Below are 22,546 nucleotides of genomic sequence, written 5' to 3' on the forward strand. Positions count from 1 at the left end.
TGCTGCGGAGGTTGCCGGTGCAAAGCTCATCGGTGGCACGGGCCTTGGCAGTGGCTGCAGCAGGCGGATGGGCGCAGCGCCGCGGCAGGCGGCGCTAGTCTAGGCGGGATGCCGATTTCGAGGGGAGGCGCGATGGAGGCGGCGAATCCGTGTAGGCGGGGCGCTCGACGGGCGAGGCGGGCGATGGGAGTGAGCAAGCGTCGGGGCACACGTCACGGGTGGGAGTGAGCGGCACGAGCGAGAGCAGCGAGGCGGAGTGACGCGTGGCGTTCGGATGGGGTGGATGCCCGTGGTCAAGCATTATCAAAGCTATTTGTTTGGTTCTTGTCTTGTCATGTTCTCTCTTTTCCCCTTCCACTGCTTTGACGGAACCGCCAAACAGAGCAAGCAAATCTTGCCCACTCGAGAGGGTGGATTCAGCTCGCCCATGCGGGCAAGGAAAACCTTGCTGAGTCAAACTAGGGTGCCGGGCAAAACCAGTTTTTAATTCTGTTGCCAAACAGGGATCCTAGCTGAGCGAGGCAAAATAGGAACGGACAAGACACGTACTTTTGACTTTGAATCGAGTTGTAATAAATAAAATAGAAAGAACCCAGTCAAGGAAGTATGATCGTAGGCCTCATTTTGTGGAAAGATGAGAAAGAAACGGGCCGCAGCTCCTTCCGAGAACAAAGGCATGTAGCCCAGCAAGCTTGCTTTGGTTGTCTCTTCAAGCTCTCTGTTCATATTAGGTAAGCCTTCACATTCACCAGTGAATGCTTATGGCTTAAACTTACAAGAAAGGGACTAAGCCCAAGTTTCCGCTAATCGGACTAACCTGACAAACACAGGTGACCTTACATCAGAAGGCAACAAATCAAAATGTCCAAAGGTCCACTGAACCCCAACCAGGCAAACCTGACAAGTTTCTGCTAATTGGACTAACCTGACAAACACAGGTGACAAAACAAGATGTCCAAAGCTCCACTGAACACCAACTAGACAACACTAAACTCCCAGCTTCAAGAGAAGGCAGATCAAAACACACAGGCATTAAACTCCTATCCTCTTTAGATTCTTCCACTCACTGGAACCAAAAAGTTGTAGCGCCACGCCTTCTAAACGTCTGCATCCCTCTTTCATCACTCTTCCCTCTTCCTCTTTAGACAGTAGTGACCATTGCCTGATCCAAAAAGTTCCCTTGAAGATTACCTGCAAGTGAGAATTAGTAACTAGTTTTTGGAACACCGCATCATTTCTATTCAACCATAAGACCCAACAAATAGTCGCTACTCCCACTATTATTTGGTTTCTTAGCCCTGGAGCAAATCTCCTTATCCAAGATCCAAACATATGAGAAGTACTTTTTGGTGGTTGAAAGTTAAAGGTGATAAATAGCGTATTCCAAACAAATCTAGCCACACGACAATTGAAAAAAAAGATGTTGAATATTTTCATCCAAACCACAGAAATCACATTTAGGATCACCTTTCCATCTTCTCTTCAGTAAATTATCTTTTGTTAAAATTACCCCTCTTTTTAAGTACCAAAGGAAAATTTTAATTTTCAATGGCAGTTTTGCTTTCCAGAACATCTCTTTTCCTAACAGTTTCTCCCTTTTCATGATCTCTCTATACATCGACTGTGTTGAAAAAATTCCATTTTTCTTTATATGCCAAATAAAGATATCTTTATCATTATTTAGATTTACCGGTAGCACTAGCGAGACTAGCTTAAGCCACTCTTTCAGTCTCTCCTCCACTATTCCCCGTCTGAACGAGACATTCAGCGGAGTCGAACTAAGTACGCTGGCTACCGAAACCCCTTTTTTCCTTACTATCCTGTACAGATCCGGAAACAGCCGCATTAGCGGTTGCTGATCAACCCACACATCTCCCCAAAATCTTGTTTGGTGACCATCGTTAACCATGAACCTTCCCTGTTGTAGTAACAATTCCTTCACCTCCATCAAACCTGACCAGAAATGTGAATCTCCGGGGCGTTTTTCTATATGAGACAGGCATTTGTCTTTGATGTATTTCTTTTTAAGTACCGCCTGCCATAAGCCATCTTCATTAAAAAATTTGAACAGCCATTTACTAAGTAAACACTTGTTCTGAACTTCCAAATCTAAGATCCCGAGTCCCCCCATGCACCTTGGTTTACAGAGTATACTCCATTTTGCTAACCTGTACTTCTTTTTGTGTTCATCACATTGCCAGAAAAACCTGGATTGATAGTAATCCAGTCTTTTTCTTACCCCTTTAGGGATAACAAAAAACGACATCATGAACATCGGTAGACTAGACAGGACCGAGTTAATCAACACTAATCTACCCCCTGAGGAAAGAAGCTTCCCTTTCCAACTACTAAGTTTCTTCTGGAAGCGCTCTTCTATTGAACTCCAATGTTTGTTTGAAAGTTTCCGATACTGCAATGGGATCCCTAAGTATCTGAAGGGAAAACTTCCCTCTACACAACCGAAAAGCTCCACATACTCCTTGCCCCGGTCTTTAGCCGCCCCAAAACAAAACAGTTCACTCTTATGGAAGTTGATTTTCAAGCCCGACAACTTTTCAAAGGCTACCAGCACCAGTTTAAGATTTGTAGCCTCCTCTAAATCATCTTCCAAAAAAAATCGTATCATCTGCATACTGCAGAATAGACAACCCCTCATCAACTAGGTTAGGTACCAAGCCTCTAAACTGACCACAACTTTTTGCTCTCGAAACGAGGATAGCCAACATGTCCACGACCAAATTGAAAAGGGTAGGTGAGAGGGGGTCCCCCTGTCTCAGTCCTTTTCTGGTCTGGAAGTTATGGCCGACCTCCTCATTCACTTTGATCCCCACACTTCCTCGACTCACAACCTCTTCGATCCAATTGCACCAAATAGGTGAGAAACCCTTCATCCTAAGAGTCTGCTGCACAAAGGACCAGTTGACTTTATCATAAGCTTTTTCGAAGTCCAATTTTAGTATGACCCCATTTTTCTTTTTTTTTTGTGCAGTTCATGAATTGTCTCATGCAATATCACAACTCCTTCCAGAATGTTTCTTCCCGGCATAAATGTTGTTTGTGACTGTCTCACTACTTTGTCTGCCACAACAATTAGCCTGCTAGCCAATACCTTAGTAAATATCTTGAAGCTCACATTGAGCATACAGATAGGCCTATACTTCTGGATTTATTTGACTTCCTTTTGCTTTGGAATCAGAGTAATTGTACCAAAATTCAGATTGAACAGAGGTAAATTACCAGCATGGAACTCTCTAAACATGGCCATTAAGTCATCTTTAATGAGAGACAAAAAAACTTGGTAAAACTCTGCCGGGAAGCTGTCAGGGTCTGGTGCCTTATTATGTTTCATTTGAAAAATCGCTTCTCTTACCTCTTTTTCTGTAAACTCTTCTATTAACAATTTGTTTTCTTTCTCATTAATCTAGGTATATCATTTATTTGTGATTCATCAAGAGAGAAGTTATTTCTTTGTGATGACCCAAACAAATCTTTATAATATTTTGTTATGAAAACTTTTAAGTTTTCCTGTCCTTCAATTACTTTCCCTTCTTGTTCAAGCTGAAAAATCCTTGTTTTCCTTCTTTTTCCATTGGCCACCATATGGAAATATTTAGTATTGTTGTCCCCTTCTAGCATATCCTTAGTCTTTGCTCTTTGGAACCACTTGATTTCTTCTTCCCGAAGCAATTGTGTGATTCTTTCGTTCACACTTTGCTTCAGGTCTAGCTCTTGCTGGCTCAATATATGGGACTCTGCTTTTATATCCAGTTCCCCAGCTAGCCGAAACAGCTCCTCCTTTACTTTTCTAAAATTTCCGTTCACATTTCTTGCCCATCCTCTCAAAAATTACCTTAACCTCCTAATCTTATTCTGCCATTTCTTTATTGGGGTAGATCCATAATCTACACTTCTCCAAATCCTCGTGACCATCTCAAAAAAAATCCTTTTGAAGGAACCAACTAAGTTCAAATTTGAACTCAGGTTGGCTACTTCTTTGCACCCTCTCGCCTGTGCAAAGCAGAAGGGGAGTGTGGTCAGAGATTTCCCTATTCAATGCATCAACAGTAACTAGGGGGAATTTTTGCTCCCATTCTGTGCTGGCTAGTACCCTATCTAATTTTTCGTAAGTTGGAACATTTTTGGAATTGGCCCAAGTGAATTTTCTTCCCGACATCTCGATCTCCCTTAAATTTAACCCATCTATGATGGCATTAAATAAAAAGGGCCATCGGCCATCGTAGTTATCATTGTTTTTCTCACTTGGATTTCTGATTATGTTAAAGTCTCCGCCAACCAGTAGAGGAAGAGAGACTTTCCTGCACGCCTGTACTAATTCAGTTAGGAATTTCTCTTTAAACTCTGGTTGAGCTGCCCCATAGACCGCTACTAAGCACCAGTGAAAGTCATCACTTCTATTTCTGAGGTGAAACTTGATAAAGAAGTCTCCCTCCTCGATACTTCCAACATCACAAACATCTAGATTCGCTCCTAGTAGCATACCTCCTGACCTTCCATGTGGTTCAGTCCAGTGCCACACAAAATTCCTCCCCCCACAGTACCTATCAAGCTTAGCTTGTGTGAAATCCTTTTTACCGGTTTCCAGGAGAGCAATGAAATCTAGTCCCTGCTCCCTTGATGTGTTACTCAGAAATTTGGTTTTAGCCAAGTCGCGCAGACCTCTGCTATTCCAGAAAATTCCCCTCATTTCGCACTAATCTTGTTAATCCTTATCTTCATCTTTCTCGAAGCCCTCTTTCGTGATGACTTAGCGCCGGGCTTCCTTTGAACGGTTTTAAGATCACTACTTAGGTGATAACTGTCATCGTCGAAGATTTCTTCCATTAGATCCCCACACAAAAATTCTAGTGCTTTCCTCTCAAAACCCTCTGATTCAACTGAATCAACATCCGAAAACTCCGCCTCCTCTGTCCCCACAATAGAACCAGGCCCTCTACAAACTAAATCCCCTTCCACTAAGTTCTGGACGTTCATTTCAAAAGAACTACAAATATTACTGCCCACCCCTAAGCCTAACATCCGCAGATTATCCACAGCCTTTAAAATGGATGAAAAACAAGAGGGGTCTGTGGATTTGTTACCTTTGTTGCACTCCAGATTCCTGGACTGCACCAAACGCTCTGCCCGCACCAGAGTGTGTTCAGCCGCCACACCAGCCAGTCGCGGACTCATCCTAGTTGGGGAGATCACGACCTCTGGAATCATCGCAGCACCCACCAACTTTCATCAGCAAGACCATCCTGGGCCACCGTCATGCAGCATCCCTTTCCTTCCACCTCTGCACCCACCTCTGGAACTTTCTCCAACTCTTCCATCTGAGATACAGTTGCACCCTCTTCCACCTCCATCGCCTGCACCTCTTCTTCCGTCCCAGCAGAGAGGATACCAGTGAAATCAGGTGTCACCTCTTCTTCCGTCCTAGTAGAGAGGACACCAGTGAAATCAGGTGTCACCGAAGCCCCCTCCCAGGACCCCTCCTTCTCCTCCATCACCTTTGTGGCTGCATCCCCCAAAACCTCATCCACAGCTACCTCGATCACCTTGCTGGCCTTCCAATTAAGAAACTCCAGAAACTCATCTTCACTCAAAAAGTGTCCCTTATTAGCTGGACGCTTGTTAGTCCTCTCGTTTGATTGGTCATCATCAAGACCGTTTTCGCTGTTCGGACGCTGCTTCTTCCCCTCTCCTTCCCCCTCATCCTCTCCACCATCCCACTCAATGTCAGCCTCCTCTCCATTCTCATCAAAACCTCTCTTCTCAACTTCGAACTCCAAGTCAAAATAGTGGTCACCAATAACTACATCTAGCTTCCTCGGAATCAGCTTAGGACCAAGTACAGCGACCAAGATTCGACCAAACTTGTTTTTTCGTGTGGTCTCCATGTCAACTGTTTGAGTCGAACCGAACAGGGACCCCATTGCCCACAAAATAAGAAACTCACGCAGCGGCTGTCTGATACACCTCACCCTCACCCAGACCTTAGGCAACAAAAAACCTTCTTCCTTTTCTTGCCATTCCTCGAACTGCAACCGAGTACCAGCTGGCACTCCCTCTCCCTTCGCATCAGCCCCACCATAAGTAATTGAACATTGTAGTTCGGTCTTGGAAGGGAACTGGGTAAGGAATTTACCTTCTCCAAGATCCTTTAGCTCCCAATTCCATTTAACCGGCACAACCCTCTTTAGCTGCATGATCAGTTGGTCGCCTAACAAAGTACCCCCAACCACTGACACTCGAGCCATCTTGGAATCCTTCTTCACCCTAGGCAATGGTGGATGAGGGATATGATAGAATCCCAAACCCATCACAGCATAACCCGTAGCATGAGCCACAGGCCTCGACGCCTTGAGGAGAGGACATCTGTGATTCATGCGATCATGCGAGTCACAAATCACACAGTACACCTCCGCCTCACACGCTGCAGCCTGATGTCCCTTCTTTGAACACTTGGAGCATCTTCCACCCATCTTGACAGCCTCACCACTCTCCTTGCCCCTGCCAAACTCTGCTGATAGGCCGAGATCATTGTTAGACCCCATCCCTTTATCCTCTCCGAACCCTGCACCAACTGCTTCAGCGTATGAGTTCATTCATAGATGCGAGCGTGTGTGTGTAGGCCTTCATAAACGAAAGTTAGCCAAGGCTCATTTGGTCCTTCTGAGTTTCACAAAAGATAAAATAAGCAACTTCTAAACAAGTTCATTTGGTTAATAGCATTGGCCTGGTAAACTATATTTGTGATAGAAAGAGATTAGGAGAATTATCAATGAATATTACTGTGATTGAGAGTCATACATATATATAGGCTTGTGGACATGCCCACTTGCCATGTAAGCCATATTACATTCCAACACTCCCCCACAGTCTAAACTGGGAGCACCGCGAACATTGAGACTGGACCTAAACTCCGTGAAGACGGACGTCGGCAAACCTTTGATGAAGATGTCAGCGTACTGGGACGTAGTGGGAACATGCAGGACGCGGACTTCACCGAGGGCGACTCGCTCTCTGACGAAGTGCAAATCGATCTCAATATGCTTGGTTCGCTGATGCTGAACCGGGTTGGTGGAGAGGTAAACGGCGCTGACATTATCACAGTAGACAACTGTAGCACGACGAAGAGGGTAGCGAAGCTCTATGAGGAGCTGGCGCAGCCAGCAAGCTTCTGCAACTCCATTCGCGACAGCTCGATATTCCGCCTCTGCACTAGACCGGGACACTGTAGGCTGACGCTTGGATGACCAAGAGATGAGATTGTCCCCGAGAAACACCGCATAACCCGAGGTGGATTTGCGTGTGTCAGGACAATCCGCCCAATCTGCATCGGTGTAGACAGTGAGATCAGCCGGAGAGGTCCGGTGAAGGTGCAAGCCAAGATCCAAAGTACCATGAAGGTACCGGAGAATCCTCTTCAAAGCGCTGAGATGAGGCTCCCGAGGATCATGCATGTATAAGCAGACCTGCTGAACAACATATGCGATATCTGGTCTGGTAAAAGTGAGATACTGAAGAGCTCCAGCAAGACTGTGGTACTGGCTGGGATCTGCAACAGAAACACCGTCCGTAGGGAGCTTGGAGTGTGTGTCCACATGAGTGTTGCTCGGCTTGCAGTGACTCATACCAGCTCGCTCTAGAATATCTAGCATGTACTGTCGCTGAGAGAGAAATAAGCTGTCACCTCGGCGCTGAACACTGACACCCAGAAAATGGTGAAGAGGCCCCATATCTGACATCGAAAACTCCCGGCGAAGTGTTGCGATGATGCGGTGAAGAAAGCTTGCAGAGGATGCAGTCAACACAATATCATCAACATATAGTAAGAGAAAAGCCATATCAGCACCTCTACAGTAGATGAACAGCGACGTGTCGGATCTGGCCTCAACAAACCCAAGGGAGGTGATGTGAGAGGCGAAGCGACTGTGCCACGCACGAGGAGCCTGCTTCAGACCATATAGTGACTTGTTCAGGCGACAGACATGGTTGGGCTTGGAAGGATCAACAAACCCAGTCGGCTGAACACAGTAGACTATCTCGCTCAAGGTGCCATGGAGGAAGGCATTCTTCACATCAAGCTGATGAATCGGCCAGGAGCGAGATAGTGCCAGAGTGAGAACCATCCTGATGGTAGCTGGCTTGACCACTAGACTGAAAGTCTCATCATAGTCAATGCCTGGTCACTGTGTAAAGCCGCGAAGCACCCATCGAGCCTTGTAGCGGTCAAGAGAGCCATCAGACTTGAACTTATGACGGAGCACCCACTTGCCGGTGACAAGGTTAACGCCAGGAGGGCGAGGTACCAGGGTCCAGGTGTCGTTGCTCAACAGGGCGTCAAACTCAGCCTGCATGGCGAGACGCCAGGCTGGGTCCGAGAGAGCAGTCCGGACAGACGACGGTACTGGGGAGATGACGGCAGCCGTCGTGTGGAGGTTGAGGCGATCCACAGGTCACCGAAAACCATCCTTGCCACGGGTGCGCATGCTATGCGCGTTTGTGACAAGAACGATTGCCTCCGGAACCGTAGCGGTGGTGCGGCCGATAGTCCGTCCGGTGCCGCTGGCAACAACCTGCGACGAGGAGTCCGTAGGTGCAGCAGCACCGTCAGGACCGGCTGGAGAAGCGCCACTGGAGCTACCATGACCGGCCTGCTCGGGACCACCGTGGCCGCCGCTGGAGCTGCCGGGGCTGGCCTGCTCGGGGCCACCGTGGCCAGCCAGGCTGCTGGCGCTGCCAGCAGAGGAGCCGCCCAGGCTGGGCTGGCTGTGGCCGCCTGTGTGGTGCGAGCCACTGGCCGAAACACCAGGAACGACAGCTGGTGTCCCTGGGGCGGCGTCCATGCCACCTGGAAGACGAGTACATGCAGGCACAGCTCTAGGCCAAATAGGCGAAGAGTAATCATCAGCATCGTCCAAGAAAGCAAGTGTGTTAGGGTCCGGGGGAGTGGATGACATCTCGGAGAAAGGAAACAACGTCTCATCAAAGACGACATGATGAGAGACGATGATCCTGTTGGAGTGAAGATCGAGACATCGATACCCCTTATGATCGGATGAGTACCCTAGGAAGACACACAGGGAGGAGCGAGGCGATAATTTGTGGGGAGCTGTGGAGGTAAGGTTGGGATAACAGGCACAACCAAAAACTCGAAGGTGATCATAGGATGGGTGTGTGCCATGAAGAGCAAAATGAGGTGTGTGGCCGTCTAAAGTTTTAGTTGGGTGACGATTAAGAAGATAAGTGGCGGTGTGGAGTGAGTCAGCCCAATAAACAGGAGGAAGACTGGCCTAGAACAGAAGGGACGCACGATGTTGTTCACAGTGCGAGGAGTGCGTTCAACACGTCCGTTCTGTTGGGAGGTGTATGGGCACGACATTCGAAGGTCAACTCCATGAGTGAGGAAGAACGTGCGGGCCGAGGAGTGATCAAACTCGCGGCCGTTGTCGCACTAAACTGCCTTGATGATGGAGTCAAACTGTGTGCGCACATAGGAAAAGAAGTTAGAAATGACACCAAAAGTATCAGATTTTAGGCGCAAAGGAAAAGTCCAGGTGTAGTGAGTACAATCATCAAGAATGACTAAGTAGTATTTATAGCCAGACACACTGACAACTGGAGACGTCCAAAGATCACAATGGATTAAATGAAAAGGACGATTTGCATGCGAGTTTGACACACTAAAGGGTAGGCGCACGTGGCGACCTAGCTGACAGGCATGACAAACATGGTCGGTAGTGTGCTTATTATTACAAGAAATAGCATTGGAACTAATAAGCTTAGATAAAGCCGCGTGTCCGAGATGACCAAGGCGACGATGCCAAAGAGTGTTGGATGACGTGGCGGTGGCGAGGGCAGCAGTGGCACTGGATGGTGTCGGGAAGAACGGGTAAATGTCACCCGTGCTATTGCACCTGGCGATCACGCTCCGTGTCTGAAGGTCCTTCACAGAAAGGCCAAATGGGTCAAACTCAATGAAACAATTGTTGTCAGTAGTGAAACGACGTACGGAAATCAAGTTCTTAATAATGTGAGGTGACACTAAAACATTAGAAAGAACTAGAGGACGACGTGCGTTGCAAAAAGAGTGAGACCCAATGGATGTAACGGGAAGCGAAGCTCCGTTACCAACAATGATAGATGAAGGGCTGGATGACGATGGAGGGTGAAGAGTGGAAAGTATACCAGCGTTGTTGACCATGTGAGCACCGGCACCGGAATCATCATACCATTCGCCCGATGGAGGGGGCGTCAGCGTCATGGTGTTGAAGTTACTGACGAGGGCGGACGGGTCCCAAGACATGCCCTGCAAGGGCGTCCAGGGCTGCTGCTGCTGCTGTGGTGGTGGTGCCGCGCCATAGCCGAAGCCCGGAGGAGGGCTGAAGGCGTACGGCTGCGGCGTGTACTGCTGCTGCGCAGTGAAGGCAGCCGGAGGAGGGCAAAATGGCGTCCCGGAACCGTTCGGTGGACATAGCCAGAACTGAACGTGACCCGCCCAAGGGTTGTAGAACGACGCCGGTGGCCGAGGGCCGCCAGCCTGCTGCTGCTGCTGGTTATGGCCACGCCCGCCGCGGCGGCGGCCGGAACGCTGGGAGCCGCCCTGACCACCGGAACCGCCCTGGCCGTGGCCGCCGTAGCCGCCCTGGCCGTGGCCGGGCTGACCATGGCCAGCGCCCTGGCCAGAGCCACTTTGGCCGCCGGGGCCATAGCCGCCGCGCCCGTTGGAGGACCGGGGGGTGGCGACGAGGGCAGTGGGCGCGGAGGAGGCCGGCGGATCGGAGACCCCGGCCGCCTCTCCAGCGGCGATGTCGTCGATGTCGATCTCCTCGAGTAGAAGAAGTGTGCGAGCCTCCTCGAAGGTGGGGAAGGGCTGCCGTATCTTGAGGTTGGAGACCATGGGCCGGAACTTGCCGTTGAGGCCGCGGAGTAGAGTGAAGACCATGGTGCGGTCTCCGATCGGATCGCCGTAGTCGCGGAGGGTCGCCGCCATCGTCTCGAGACGGCGGCAGAAGTCGGTGATGGAGGCCGAGCCTTGTCTCGCGTTACAGAACTCCGCCGAGAGCAGTAGGGCACGCGATTCGCGCTGGCCGAGAAACTCATGCTCGAGGTATGTCCAGGTGCTGCGAGCGGTGGGCTTGCGGTTCATCGTCGATTGCAGGAGGTCGGCGTGGATCGTGCAGTAGATCCACGTGAGCACGGTGCAGTCCATCTGCACCCATGCCGAGCGATCGACGTTGGCGACGTCGGAGAGGACGTGATCCGTGAGGGCGTACTTGCCCAAGACGGTGAGGAACATGGATCGCCACCGGGTGTAGTTGTCGGCGGCGCGATCCAAAACCAAGGGCACGAGGACCTTGATGTTGAGGACGGCGATGGCGGCGGCGTGGACGGCGGCGTGTTTCGCCTCGTATGCGTCGAGAGCCGCAGCACGGTTAGCCTCCGCGGCGTCGCGTGCACGCTGCTCGCGCTCCTCGCGGGCCTTACGGTCGGCCTCGGTTTCAGCCATCGAGAGGAGGACGACGTCTCGGTGACCACGCGATCACGTGGAAGGCGCGAAGACGAAGACGTCGAGGCGGCTCGATCTCGGCGCGTCAGGGCGGCGCGATCTCGGCGCGATGAAGACGAAGACGTCGGGCGACGCGATCTTGAGGAGAGATGGAGGCCGGCGAGTGTTCGCTGCGGCGGCGGTAGGAGCGCGTCGCGCTGGCACTGGGGGCGCGCGCGGGCGTGGAGAGAGCCGGCGATGGGGATCGCGGCGGCGGCGGCGCGGCGCTCGTGAGGAGCTGCGACGCGGCGCTAATTGCGGAAGCGAGAGGCACGGGAATCGTTACCGTCTCGTGATACCATGATAGAAAGAGATTAGGAGAATTATCAATGAATATTACTGTGATTGAGAGTCATACATATATATAGGCTTGTGGACATGCCCACTTGCCATGTAAGCCATACTAGTTTTTCGGGCGCGCCCATGCGCGCGGTCCACTGGCCACACGTATTTTTTTTGGAGGAAAAAAGATATAATCAAAGTTGGGATGTATTTTGATTTGAGAAAAATCTGAGGATGTTTTCGCAAAAAACGGTGAGAGTGTCTGGGGAGTGCGGGTTGATTTTCGACAAAGTGGAGGTCTTTTTTGCAAGAAAACCAGTGCACATCCGGTCTGGACTGAGCGTTGATTTGGAAATAATACGAGGCGTTTTTTTTAAAAAATTCTGAGAGGACATCTGGAGCGCGGGTTGATTTCCAAAAACTTAAAGGGGTTTTTCGTAAAACGACCGCGGCTTGCCCGATCTGGGCCGTCCTCGCGGCCGATCGGACGGCCACGAAAAGGCAGCGACGTGGCCACCCTCAGGCCGCGCCGTGGCCACACCAAATCATATCTTTAGATTACATTCCAACAATTTGGACACTTGTTTTGGGCGAACAAGTTGCCTCTCTTCTTTTTTCGAGGAAGAAGCTAAGATAGAGGAAGAAGTTGTGCTTCCCTTTGCAGAATAGAAGAAATGCAACTGTATAATATCTGGACATCGTCACTAGTTGATGCTAGTGCTACGGTCTAATTAAGGAGCATTACATTGTCCACACATGAGTCCGTCGGTGGGATTAGCAAGAAAGATTGGATGCCACCGTGCAATTAGAATCTGTCTAAAACAGCAATTAGCACCTGATCTGATTACAGAAGTACTTTTTTTTATTATGCATGATTACAGAAGTACTTGGCAACCATGGAAATGCCATGCGCCCATGCCCTATATATCATCATCTGTGGAGATGGTCAGATGGAGTAGAGAGAACAGAGAAGAGAGGGAAAGAGAGTTGTGAATGAATGATTGTCGGTCGTACTAAACAACACTGCATATGGTTTTGGTGAGGGGTTGTTGAGGAGGGAGGCATGCATGACAGTCAGAGATGACACTACTCCTTTTTTGCTTGTCCTTGCATTGTAGCCTTGTAGGTAGTCGGTCCCTCCTTGCCTTTTGTCCATCTTTTGACTTCAGAGCACCGCCACCAGTGCTCTGTGTTCAGTGTTCACTGTGGCTGTGGGTCGTGGATGCTGCCATTCCTTCCAGCCGAGCTAGCTGTCGATCGAGGGATGAATAATCCAGCATCTCATTATCTCATATCATCCCAGCTCCTCGTACCGGCCAATTAAGTGGAGACTTCTTTTTTACTCCTACAAGATATACAGAATCAGAATCAGTACGTGAAAAAAGTCAACTCATGCAGGCATGACATGCATGCATGCTAGTACTATATAACCCATGAAAAATCAACCAGTCGTGGTAAAATGTCAATTTCATTCCCATGCCAATGGACGCCTCCTGTAAACCTCAAACATTCCACATCACATCGCATTCACATATAAAGAGAGCCAAATTAAAGAGCACAGTACCCCATATGGCCCACACATACCATACCAACAAGTTCAGTGACACAAAGTGTTCAACTAATATGTGCCTTGGCAGCCACTAATGATGCATATACATACATAATCTCACTCTTAATTAAATGTACCGAATGAATCTTTATTTCAGACTTTCAGTACATGCCTCTCTATCCATCCTATCGAGGACAAAAAAAAAGTACCTGCAAGGCCAACGACAGCATCATGTGATTGCTTGTAACGGTCGTACTCGTCCTGAAGCCTCTTCTTGGACGGATTTGTGCATGAATTTAAGCAAGTCCGTCTGATCCCGGACTCTACTCTTAATTAAAATAGCTGGAATACTAAATAGGTGATCAACCCGAATCCTCCTTCCATTCTATCTCAAATTTGGATCGAATTGACTGTAGTATGTGTTATTTCATACTCCTACTGGTTAACTATTTGCAGGCAGCCTAGGCCACTAGCTGAGTTAGTTTTATCAGAGGAGATGATTAGCAACACTGCGTCCTCATTCCGTGTTAAAATTAACAACATGTTGATGATAACACATGACTTTACTCATGGCAAGGACTTCCGGCTATTTTTCCAGGTTAGCTGTACTTCTTTTTGTTGTCATTTGTTATTCCTGTCGTTGCCGAGACAGAAAATTGTCTTCACAGGTTGTGCCTGTCCTTTGGCTGCTATCTGTTATCAGCAATTTATGTTCGTCTATCACTCTTACTTACATAGGCATGTCCTGCACAGATCATACTTTACACTTTGCGCCTTACATTTAGGAATAGACAGTACCAAAGGGCAGGCAGAATCTTATACGTATCTGCTTTGTCTTCAGTTCATTTTTTGTAACACCCTAGGTCTGGCACATGGCCCAGGCCCACTCTGCCGAGGGGTGGGCCCCATCTCCATAGCAACCCGCTTACGCTTTCGTCCTCGCTTCGCGTAAAACGGTTAACCGAAGGTTACTACGCGTCCTTGGCCAGGCTATTGTCGATACGGGACCCATGGGGTTTCCCACGGAGAAGAGAGAAGAAGACCTAGTCCAACTAGGATTCCCATGTAATCCTACTAGAACTAGTTACACGTAATCCTACTAGGATCTCTACTTTGTAACCGACTAGGACTCCCGCCTCTCCTGGACTATATAAAGGAGGGCAGGCGTCCCTAGATTGAGAGATATGAGACACACATAACCGACAGAGCTCACAACCACAACATACCTCGCAACACAACAAATAGCGCAGGGCGCAATATACTATCCACACCAGACTGGACGTAGGGCGCCGTGACTTTCCGGCGTGCCGAACCAGTATAAATCGTTGTCTCCCTGCGTTTACCATCGAGTTCCTGCAAAACGCCGATACCCCTCCGAACAAATCACCGTCCCGGGTACCCCGTGACGGGTTGCCGGTGGTAAAACATCGACAGCTATTTAAGCTAGTTCGGCGAATTCAAAATTCACGGTACAGTACTAAACGTCTGGCTGCACAGTGTTTTCCGTAGCTGCAGTAACTTGGTGCTACAGTACCCAAATTCAACCTAGCCCAATTCAACGCTATAGCTACAATGCCCGGCCCAACCGCAATTCGGTCCATGAGCTGGGTCTCACATCCACCCACCCTCAATGGGTTCGACATCCTTGTCGAGCTATCGAACCAGCTTATCCATACGGGATAAATGCTCAGGATCGACTCTCTTGGCCACGTTCATATTTCCAGTTCCCCGGCCTAGGTGTCATGCCCTCTCTCGGGAACCATGCACAGCCTATCCAGGCTTCCAGACCATACGCATCGTGAAACCGCGAGAGTTGGCTCTGATACCATTTGTAACACCCTAGGCCCGGCACACGGCCCAGGCCCACTCTGCCGAGGGGTGGGCCCCACCTCCGTAGCAACCCGCTTGCGCTTTCGTCCTCGCTTCGCGCAAAATGGTTAACCGAAGGTTACTACGTGTCCTTGGTCTGGCTATTTAAGCTAGTTCGGCGAACTCAGAATTCACGGTATAATACTAAACGTTTGGTATGCTACAGCAACCCAAATTCATTCCAGCCTAATTCATCATTATGGCTACAGTAGCCCAGCCCAACCGTAATTGGGCCCATGAGCTTGGTCTCACAATTTTGTCTGAATTTCGTTGCTGATTTTGTTACAACACGTGCATAACAGGAACCATGCATTGCTTTGGTTACAATACCTGCATTATTCAACAAATACGAGGGGTATGTCGAGGTACGCTGGGAGGTCCTCCGGAACATATTGAGGCATTACAAGATAGTTGATGAGAATGTGATCAGTAGTAACGAACAAGCTTTATCAGAGATTAAGAGGACTGATACTCGAAAACGTGAGCTCGCCAAAATAGTGAGTAAATTGGCATCACTGGGAAGAACACACCATCTATAATTCAGAGGTTGAGTGTGTCACAAGGGACTAACCATATAATGGGAAAGAGATGCATTCTAAGACCAACCATAATGGGAAAGAGATGCATTCCAGGCAAAAACAGCTATTGAAATCTCTGAACTGATATCATAGGCCAATTTGATGCATGCTCCCTTCTCTGATTTAGTACAGAAACTTGTAACTGTCTGCCGACAACCGAAGCGCTCAGTAGCACATGGTTACTCTGACTGATGCACCGATAGGCCAACAACCTAATCATAATAAGAGGACTCAGTCTTATGATCTTATCAGGATGAGTATGAATTGAAGACAGCATAGCAGTATATGTCATCTCAAGCAGTGATTAAATGCTAAGAATAATGTCAGAGTGGGAAAGCATTCCATTAATCAGTGCTTGAAGCGCATTGTCCACGTACAAAAGATTCGATGCTGCATAATCAGCCTGTTCGTTTGGCTGTGGCTTGTCGTAAACGATCGTAAATTTCCAGCCGGAACAGTATTTTTCTCTCACACAAACCAGCCAGCAGTACTTCTTCACGAACCAACAACGATACGAACCAGCCAACTGAACAGGCTGAAATGTCTCTGAGTCCCACAGCTTGATTTGTCATTAGGACTAAACAACATGTTTGGTGCGGTACTAGCGGTGGTTGAGGCTGGCACAGCATGCTACATTTCTTGCTCGTCCTAGGTGTCTGCATGTAGGTAGGGTAGGGTAGGCCCCTGGTGGTTGACTCGAGTTTCAGACTCACTGCACTGCACTGCACTGCAGCATTCCCAGTACAATGTAAAGGCAGCCGACAGGAACAGTGTTACTTGACGTGCTTGCTGTAGCTAGATGTTGCTCTTCTACTTTCCCTGCTGATGAATTGCAAGCAGAACCATAGAAGAACCACCAAACTGCTATCGTCCTTGTACACTGCAGACTGCCCAAGATGCATGTGCATCTTCACTCCACTCATGCAAAGTTCCAGACAGGTTAACCCGTCCCTGAGAGTATATTCGCACGCCACGTCAGCTACAGTGAATGAATAGTGTTGATCAGGCTGAACAAGCACGTCATACCTTCCTGTTTGTACTGCATCATCATCATGTGCAGAACCATGCAAGCAACAAAGATTCCAGAACATTCATCAGTACCATGACTGCAGTCATTTTAGTCTCTAACTGATTGTGACAAACTTCAATCTAGGAATGACTGCACAAAGAATAGGCTAATTACTAGTATTTGGTGGTGGATCAAAATCAGAGCTTCCTTGTGGTTATGCGAACATTCAGTGCATTTATCGTTAACATGACAATTACAACGCACACCTTACAACTAATACGTGCCTTGCACTCTTAGGCTGTGTTTAGTTATAGGAATTTGGATTTTGGGGTATTGTAGCACGTTCGTTTTTATTTGGCAAATAGTGTTCAAACATGGACTAATTAGGCTCAAAACGTTCGTCTCGCAATTTCCCACCAAACTGTGCAATTAGTTTTTCTTTTCGTCTACATTTAATGCTCCATGCACGAGCCACAAACATTCGATGTGACAGATACTGTAGCAACTTTTTGGAAGTTGGGGTGGAACTAAACAAGGGCTTATACATGGACTGCTATTCAGGAACAAATACTACTGGTTGCACGGCTTCTTCTTGGACTTGTGCAGGAAGCCAACCCGTGCCTGATCCTGCAGGGAATCATGTGGACCACCATTCGGTTGCAACTACTGATACAGATCTTACCATCAGCTGGTGTACAATGCAGTAAATAATGGTACCCATTGTCCAGCCAGCAAGCATGTTTCCCTGGCCTCTTTTCTTCTCTGCTGCTCACTATTCATGCTTTTCAGACTGAATGTACCAGGCAGAATAGTTTTCTGAAAATGCAAAAGCAAATTAGATTCACACCGCATATATTATATTATACCACTTGACAGCCAAGCATTATCATTTAGACCCCACAGGGATAGGACAGGATACTCCATAAAGCAAATGTGAGCACAGGATTTCACCTAACCCTTCCTTTTGGTCTTTGGAGCCACTCATTTCTTGGTACGCTTAAAGAAGGAATGCAAAAAGGGCCTATGATTTATAGCACCGAGTAGGGTCATTTTAAGATACCAAACCAAATTAAAGATAGAATGTGTTGATTTATGATATTACCTCTAGGCACTTCCATCAAATTAAATACTCATAGTGCTCCCAAACAATTGCAATAGTGAGGATCTGCCCTACTCTTTTTTTGGATGGCAAGTGTGGAAAGGAAGGCAAACAAAAGGCAAGGCTAATCATTGATGGTGCGTGTTTGCACAACTCAACGTTTTTCAGCAGATGTTTTTAAAGGAATTCACACCGCACTGTCTTCAAAAGTGACACATTCGTATCTCACTTATTTTTGTTGATGCACTGATAGGCCAATATGATGGGCCCCCTTTTATTTGGACAAAAGTTTGTAATGGTTGACTCAGAATTACTGAATTAATCTGTAGTATGCACACATGTGGCTTGTGCAAAACATGTAGCTTTCCAGTGTATTCTTAAAAAAAGAAGAGCGACTAACTGTGTATCTTAAAATAGAATGCTTAATTTACTCTAAGTTTATGCATAGATAGGCCAAATTGATCATAACAAATTCCCCCTTTTAATATGAATCCTGCCACACAATAAAAAGGACCACAAGCCGTATCGTGTGCCTCACAGCAATGCTTCATATTTTTAGGTAGGGAGAAGGGGGCCGTGTCAAACATAAATCATTGACTAATGTACTGTGTTGGGCAGAACAGACAATTTGCAGAGATAATTCCTTCTTAAGAATTCTGGAAAGCTGAAAGTGTTAGTTCTCAGGGAAATAAAGACTCTGCGCATATTGGTTTACTAGAGTATAACCAGAAATAGAGGATTATGATGATTTGAATTCAAACATTAGTGATGTTTGCATTCAGGAGCTTAATAGCTTTAGATTAATAATTATTTATGCTAGGCAAGGATGCATGCTGGCCATCAGCCCATCACCTTTTTTGTTGCTTGAGATGCACTCATTGGTCTTTTGGAGTTGACACACTCAGTAGTGTCTCAGTCCTTTGTTTATTCATTTAGTTGGTGTGAGTGGATTGGTGCAGCCGTCGGTGACACAAATAAACACTTCTACATTCTGATATTCTAAACTTTTTGTTTCATTTTTTTTTTGGAAAAAATACTAGTGACAGGTAGATAATATCTGGAGCACACATGAGACTCATCTATAGATGATTTTGCAAATTCAGACAGTATAACCATAGTACACCGATGTATACACACAAACTTTCTATTTCTGATTTCCGTACAAGGGCTATTCTAACTACTTTGACCTGCAAAAAGATTTCATCTCTACAACAACAGTCCAAATAGTCCGACACTACCCCCCTTTTTTGTGGTTAGCCCAAGGGTCAGTGCTCGGGTTGCTTGAGTATCACTACTTTTTGTAGAGCTGGACCATATAGCCATGTGCAGGTGTGTTGCTAGCAGCATTGCCATTGTACAGACTCGATAGGTGACCATAAAAGAGGAGAGCTAAGCAGTATGGTTCCTGAAGAAAGAATGAAGACAGAAGCCACTCACAAGGCGATAGCAGCAGGTGGCAAGATGACGGTGGTCCATTCTCCGGTTGGAGTGAGGAGCATCGTGACCTCCTTGGTGGCTTTCTTGATCTTGGCCAGCTCCATCGTCTTCCTCCTTGACAGAGGCCAGGAAGAGCAAGTGCAAATGGCAGTCGAGCATGGACGCCAAGAAGTGCAGGTGAAGCTGGAAGCTGGGCTCCAAGAACCAGCGATCAGAGGGACAACTGAAGAGGGGGACGCCAGCAACGAGGAGTGCAACTGGTCGAGGGGGAGGTGGGTGTACGACAACGTGTCCCGGCCATTGTACAACGGGCTCAAGTGTGCCTTCATTTTCCCTGAGGTGGCCTGTGACAAATATGGCAGGAAGGATGTCATGTACCAGCACTGGAGATGGCAGCCTCATGGATGTGACCTCCCGAGGTATGATTATTACAGATTTCCCAAGTGTTTTTAGCTCAAGCACAAATATTCCAACATATCCAAAGGTGCAGTTCTTGAACAATAAGCTCTGTCAGTATCAGTCAAGAATTTTCCAAGGGTAGTAAATGTTTTTGTTTTATAGAAGCATAAAAACACTGAGATAATCTGTAACTGAATAAATGCACAGAATAGCGCAGCAGAGAGGAAGAAACAACTAGAACTGAGATTGCAAAACTGATCTCACTGGAGTTGTTAGCTGGAGGCCAACAAGAAACTAATTAAACATGCATGGCAACTAATTGACAATGAAAGGTCCTACCTTTTATTTTACCATTTGTACCATTTCCAAAGCTTGTATGTAAGAGTAGAAAGGAGATCAAATTTAGCATAACTTTGCATGGTATTTTTGACATGCTGTCTGAACTTCTCCTTTTTTTCAAAACAGATTCGATGCCATCAAGCTGCTTGAAAAGCTGAGGAACAAGAGATTGGTGTTTGTGGGTGATTCAGTCAACAGGAACCAATGGGTCTCTCTCGTGTGCATGGTGGAGGCCTCAATACCAGATGACAGGCTCAAGATACGCATCTACAATGGCTCACTCATCTCCTTCAAGGCATTGGTATGCTTCCCTTCACAAATCTACAGCCTACAGAAACCAACAATTTTATTTGGTTAGCCTGTTTGAACATATAATTATTTTTCAGGAATACAATGCAACAATAGATTTCTACTGGTCACCACTACTGGTGGAGTCTAACAGCGACAACCCCATTATCCACCGGGTGGAGTACCGGATCATAAGGGCAGACAGAATCGAGAAGCATGCCAGTGTCTGGAGGGATGCTGACATCATTGTCTTCAATTCTTACCTGTGGTGGAGGAAGCAGAAGGATGACATGAGGATGAAGGTCATGTAAGTACATTTTCTAACCTTCCTAATCATAGATCATAGGTATTGCACCGTCAGTTTCGCATATCAGGAAAAAAGATACCAGAACTGGTAATTAAAATGCACTAACATAGTTACCAAAATGCAATCAGCGAATAGGTAATAAAACTTTTATATATGTGAAGGTATGGCTCATTTGAAGATGGTGATGCAAAGTTAGACGAAATGGAAATGGTCGATGGTTTTGAGATAGCTCTCAAGAAACTAACCGAATGGCTTGGAGAGAATATTGACAAGAACAAGACTAGGATCTTTTTTGCAGGATCATCCCCAGCACATTCCTGGTGAGAGAGATACCCACGAATCATTTGCAACACAAATAGTACAATACCAACATCTCCATGACATCTAGTGTTCACATATGGTACTTTACTTTCAGGGCTAGCAACTGGGGTGGAGAAGACAAGAACAAATGCCTTAATGAAACAGAGCCGATCTACAAAACCGGATACAAAGCTGCAACTACAGACTACAGCTTGATGGCCATGGCCAAGTCCTATTTCCGAACATTGGAGCCGAAAGGCATACATGTTCAGATACTGAACATCACCGAGCTTTCTGACTACCGGAAGGACGGGCATCCGACGGTGTTCAGGAGACAATTTGTTCCTCTAACGAAAGAGCAAATCGCGGATCCAGCCAGCTACGCAGATTGCACGCATTGGTGCCTCCCCGGAGTTCCTGATGTCTGGAATGAGTTTTTATATGGCTATCTTGTGCATAAATGATGTACAAAATGTCAGGTTTGGTTTACCCCTTATATATAATGTACAAAAGGCATACTCATTTAGATTAGGATGCTCTTGTGCAGAGAGTGGTTGGACCTATTACATTTACATGTAGAGACAGATAAAAGGAGAACAGCAAGGATCTGTCTGTGCATCACCTAATGGGATCAGTGTACTATTTGTTTACATCTAACAGAGCAATATGATTTTGTAAATTTCGAAGAAATTTGGCATGGAAAAGAACAGCTTAAGAATGATTAGCTGTCCTAGACTCTTAGATGCCCCTGAAATTCAGTTCAATTCAATTCAGTCATACCGGCAGACGGCAAGCAGGCAACAAAAGCACATTTAACATTTGAGTGGTGGGTTGTGGGTATAGGTCAAGGAGAGAGGAGCAACCTGAATCTGCTATCGCTGAGCCAGGCAGCCACAGGTTCCAGTTGTCGCTGGCCCGCCGCACGCAGCAGCCTACAACACCCGCGGAGGGGGCACGACGTCATCGCCGCGTGCAGGGACACCCTAGACCGCGCACGCCATTGACACTGGACGTCCGGACAACCCCGCCGGCGCCGCCGTAGTTATCCAGGCCATGGCCGGGCTACGAGCTGGAAGGCCAGCCCAACCCATGTCAGTAACACTTGCCTGATGTGGCCCGACAACGGCCCAAGTTTAATGGGTCTAAGAGCTCAGAGGCTTCACGTTGCAAAAATACAAGCAACCAAGAAGTATGATTTAATTCCACTAAAAAAAAGCAGTTGGCGTTGCCAAGAATACATGCAGCATAAGCAAAATGCAAATTTATATTTTGCAAACTTTGTTTTAATTAATTTCATAGTCAACATCATCGTCATCAACTAGGATTTCGCCAACGTCCTGGTGAAGGGCTTCGCCATCGATGACATCGACTAGAGTTGACGCCAAACTAATCTAAAAGTGCCTAGGGGCCATTTCGTGTCTCCTTGCCCCATTGCCTCAAAAGGTATGGGGTGGACACCAAGCTAATCTAAAAGCGCATAGGGGCCCATTTCGTGTCTCCTCGCCCCGTCGCCTCAAAAGGTATTAGGGTCGACGC

General features: G+C 47.3%; 3 protein-coding genes across 4 annotated transcripts; 2 read left to right on the plus strand and 1 right to left on the minus strand.

Moving 5' to 3' along the window:
* Positions 1 to 8,462: 8,462 nt before the first annotated feature.
* Positions 8,463 to 11,515, minus strand: LOC136506836 (uncharacterized). The gene is made up of 2 exons (XM_066501746.1): positions 10,195 to 11,515; positions 8,463 to 8,857 (listed from the first exon to the last, which is right to left on the minus strand). Exons 1-2 carry the CDS (start codon positions 11,513 to 11,515, stop codon positions 8,463 to 8,465), a joined length of 1,716 nt encoding a protein of 571 aa, XP_066357843.1.
* Positions 11,516 to 11,752: 237 nt separating this feature from the next.
* LOC136506837 (reticulon-like protein B16) lies at positions 11,753 to 16,024 on the plus strand. Its single transcript, XM_066501747.1, has 4 exons — positions 11,753 to 11,784; positions 13,842 to 13,983; positions 15,557 to 15,751; positions 15,926 to 16,024. Exons 1-4 carry the CDS (start codon positions 11,753 to 11,755, stop codon positions 16,022 to 16,024), a joined length of 468 nt encoding a protein of 155 aa, XP_066357844.1.
* Positions 16,025 to 19,245: 3,221 nt separating this feature from the next.
* Positions 19,246 to 21,709, plus strand: LOC136508879 (xylan O-acetyltransferase 12-like). 2 transcript variants are annotated; one of them, XM_066503659.1, is made up of 6 exons: positions 19,246 to 19,649; positions 19,740 to 19,796; positions 20,242 to 20,416; positions 20,502 to 20,710; positions 20,872 to 21,030; positions 21,126 to 21,709. In XM_066503659.1, the coding sequence occupies exons 1-6, from the start codon at positions 19,339 to 19,341 to the stop codon at positions 21,472 to 21,474; spliced, it is 1,260 nt and encodes a 419-aa protein (XP_066359756.1). In that variant the 5' UTR covers positions 19,246 to 19,338; the 3' UTR covers positions 21,475 to 21,709. The 2 variants fall into 2 exon arrangements, with proteins under 2 accessions (XP_066359756.1, XP_066359755.1); XM_066503658.1 differs by having other exon boundaries at positions 19,247 to 19,796.
* The last annotated feature ends 837 nt before the right edge of the window (positions 21,710 to 22,546 follow it).

This window comes from Miscanthus floridulus, chromosome 15 (genome assembly GCF_019320115.1).
Source record: "Miscanthus floridulus cultivar M001 chromosome 15, ASM1932011v1, whole genome shotgun sequence".
Taxonomy (NCBI): Eukaryota; Viridiplantae; Streptophyta; class Magnoliopsida; order Poales; family Poaceae; genus Miscanthus; species Miscanthus floridulus.

Bases quoted from the DNA above. Each gene is read 5' to 3' on its own strand.
- LOC136506837 (XM_066501747.1), top strand. From the start codon at position 11,753: ATGGGGATCGCGGCGGCGGCGGCGCGGCGCTC. The intron at 11,785-13,841 runs GTGAGGAGCTGC...AACTATTTGCAG, and splicing joins GCGGCGGCGGCGCGGCGCTC to GCAGCCTAGGCCACTAGCTG. The intron at 15,752-15,925 runs GTGAGTAAATTG...CTGATATCATAG, and splicing joins AACGTGAGCTCGCCAAAATA to GCCAATTTGATGCATGCTCC.
- LOC136506836 (XM_066501746.1), bottom strand. From the start codon at position 11,515: ATGGCTGAAACCGAGGCCGACCGTAAGGCCCGCGAGGAGCGCGAGCAG. The intron at 8,858-10,194 runs GTATACTTTCCA...CTCGTCTTCCAG, and splicing joins TCACATGGTCAACAACGCTG to GTGGCATGGACGCCGCCCCA.
- LOC136508879 (XM_066503658.1), top strand. From the start codon at position 19,339: ATGGTTCCTGAAGAAAGAATGAAGACAGAAGCCACTCACAAGGCGATA. The intron at 19,797-20,241 runs GTATGATTATTA...TTTTCAAAACAG, and splicing joins CATGGATGTGACCTCCCGAG to ATTCGATGCCATCAAGCTGC. The intron at 20,417-20,501 runs GTATGCTTCCCT...ATTATTTTTCAG, and splicing joins TCATCTCCTTCAAGGCATTG to GAATACAATGCAACAATAGA.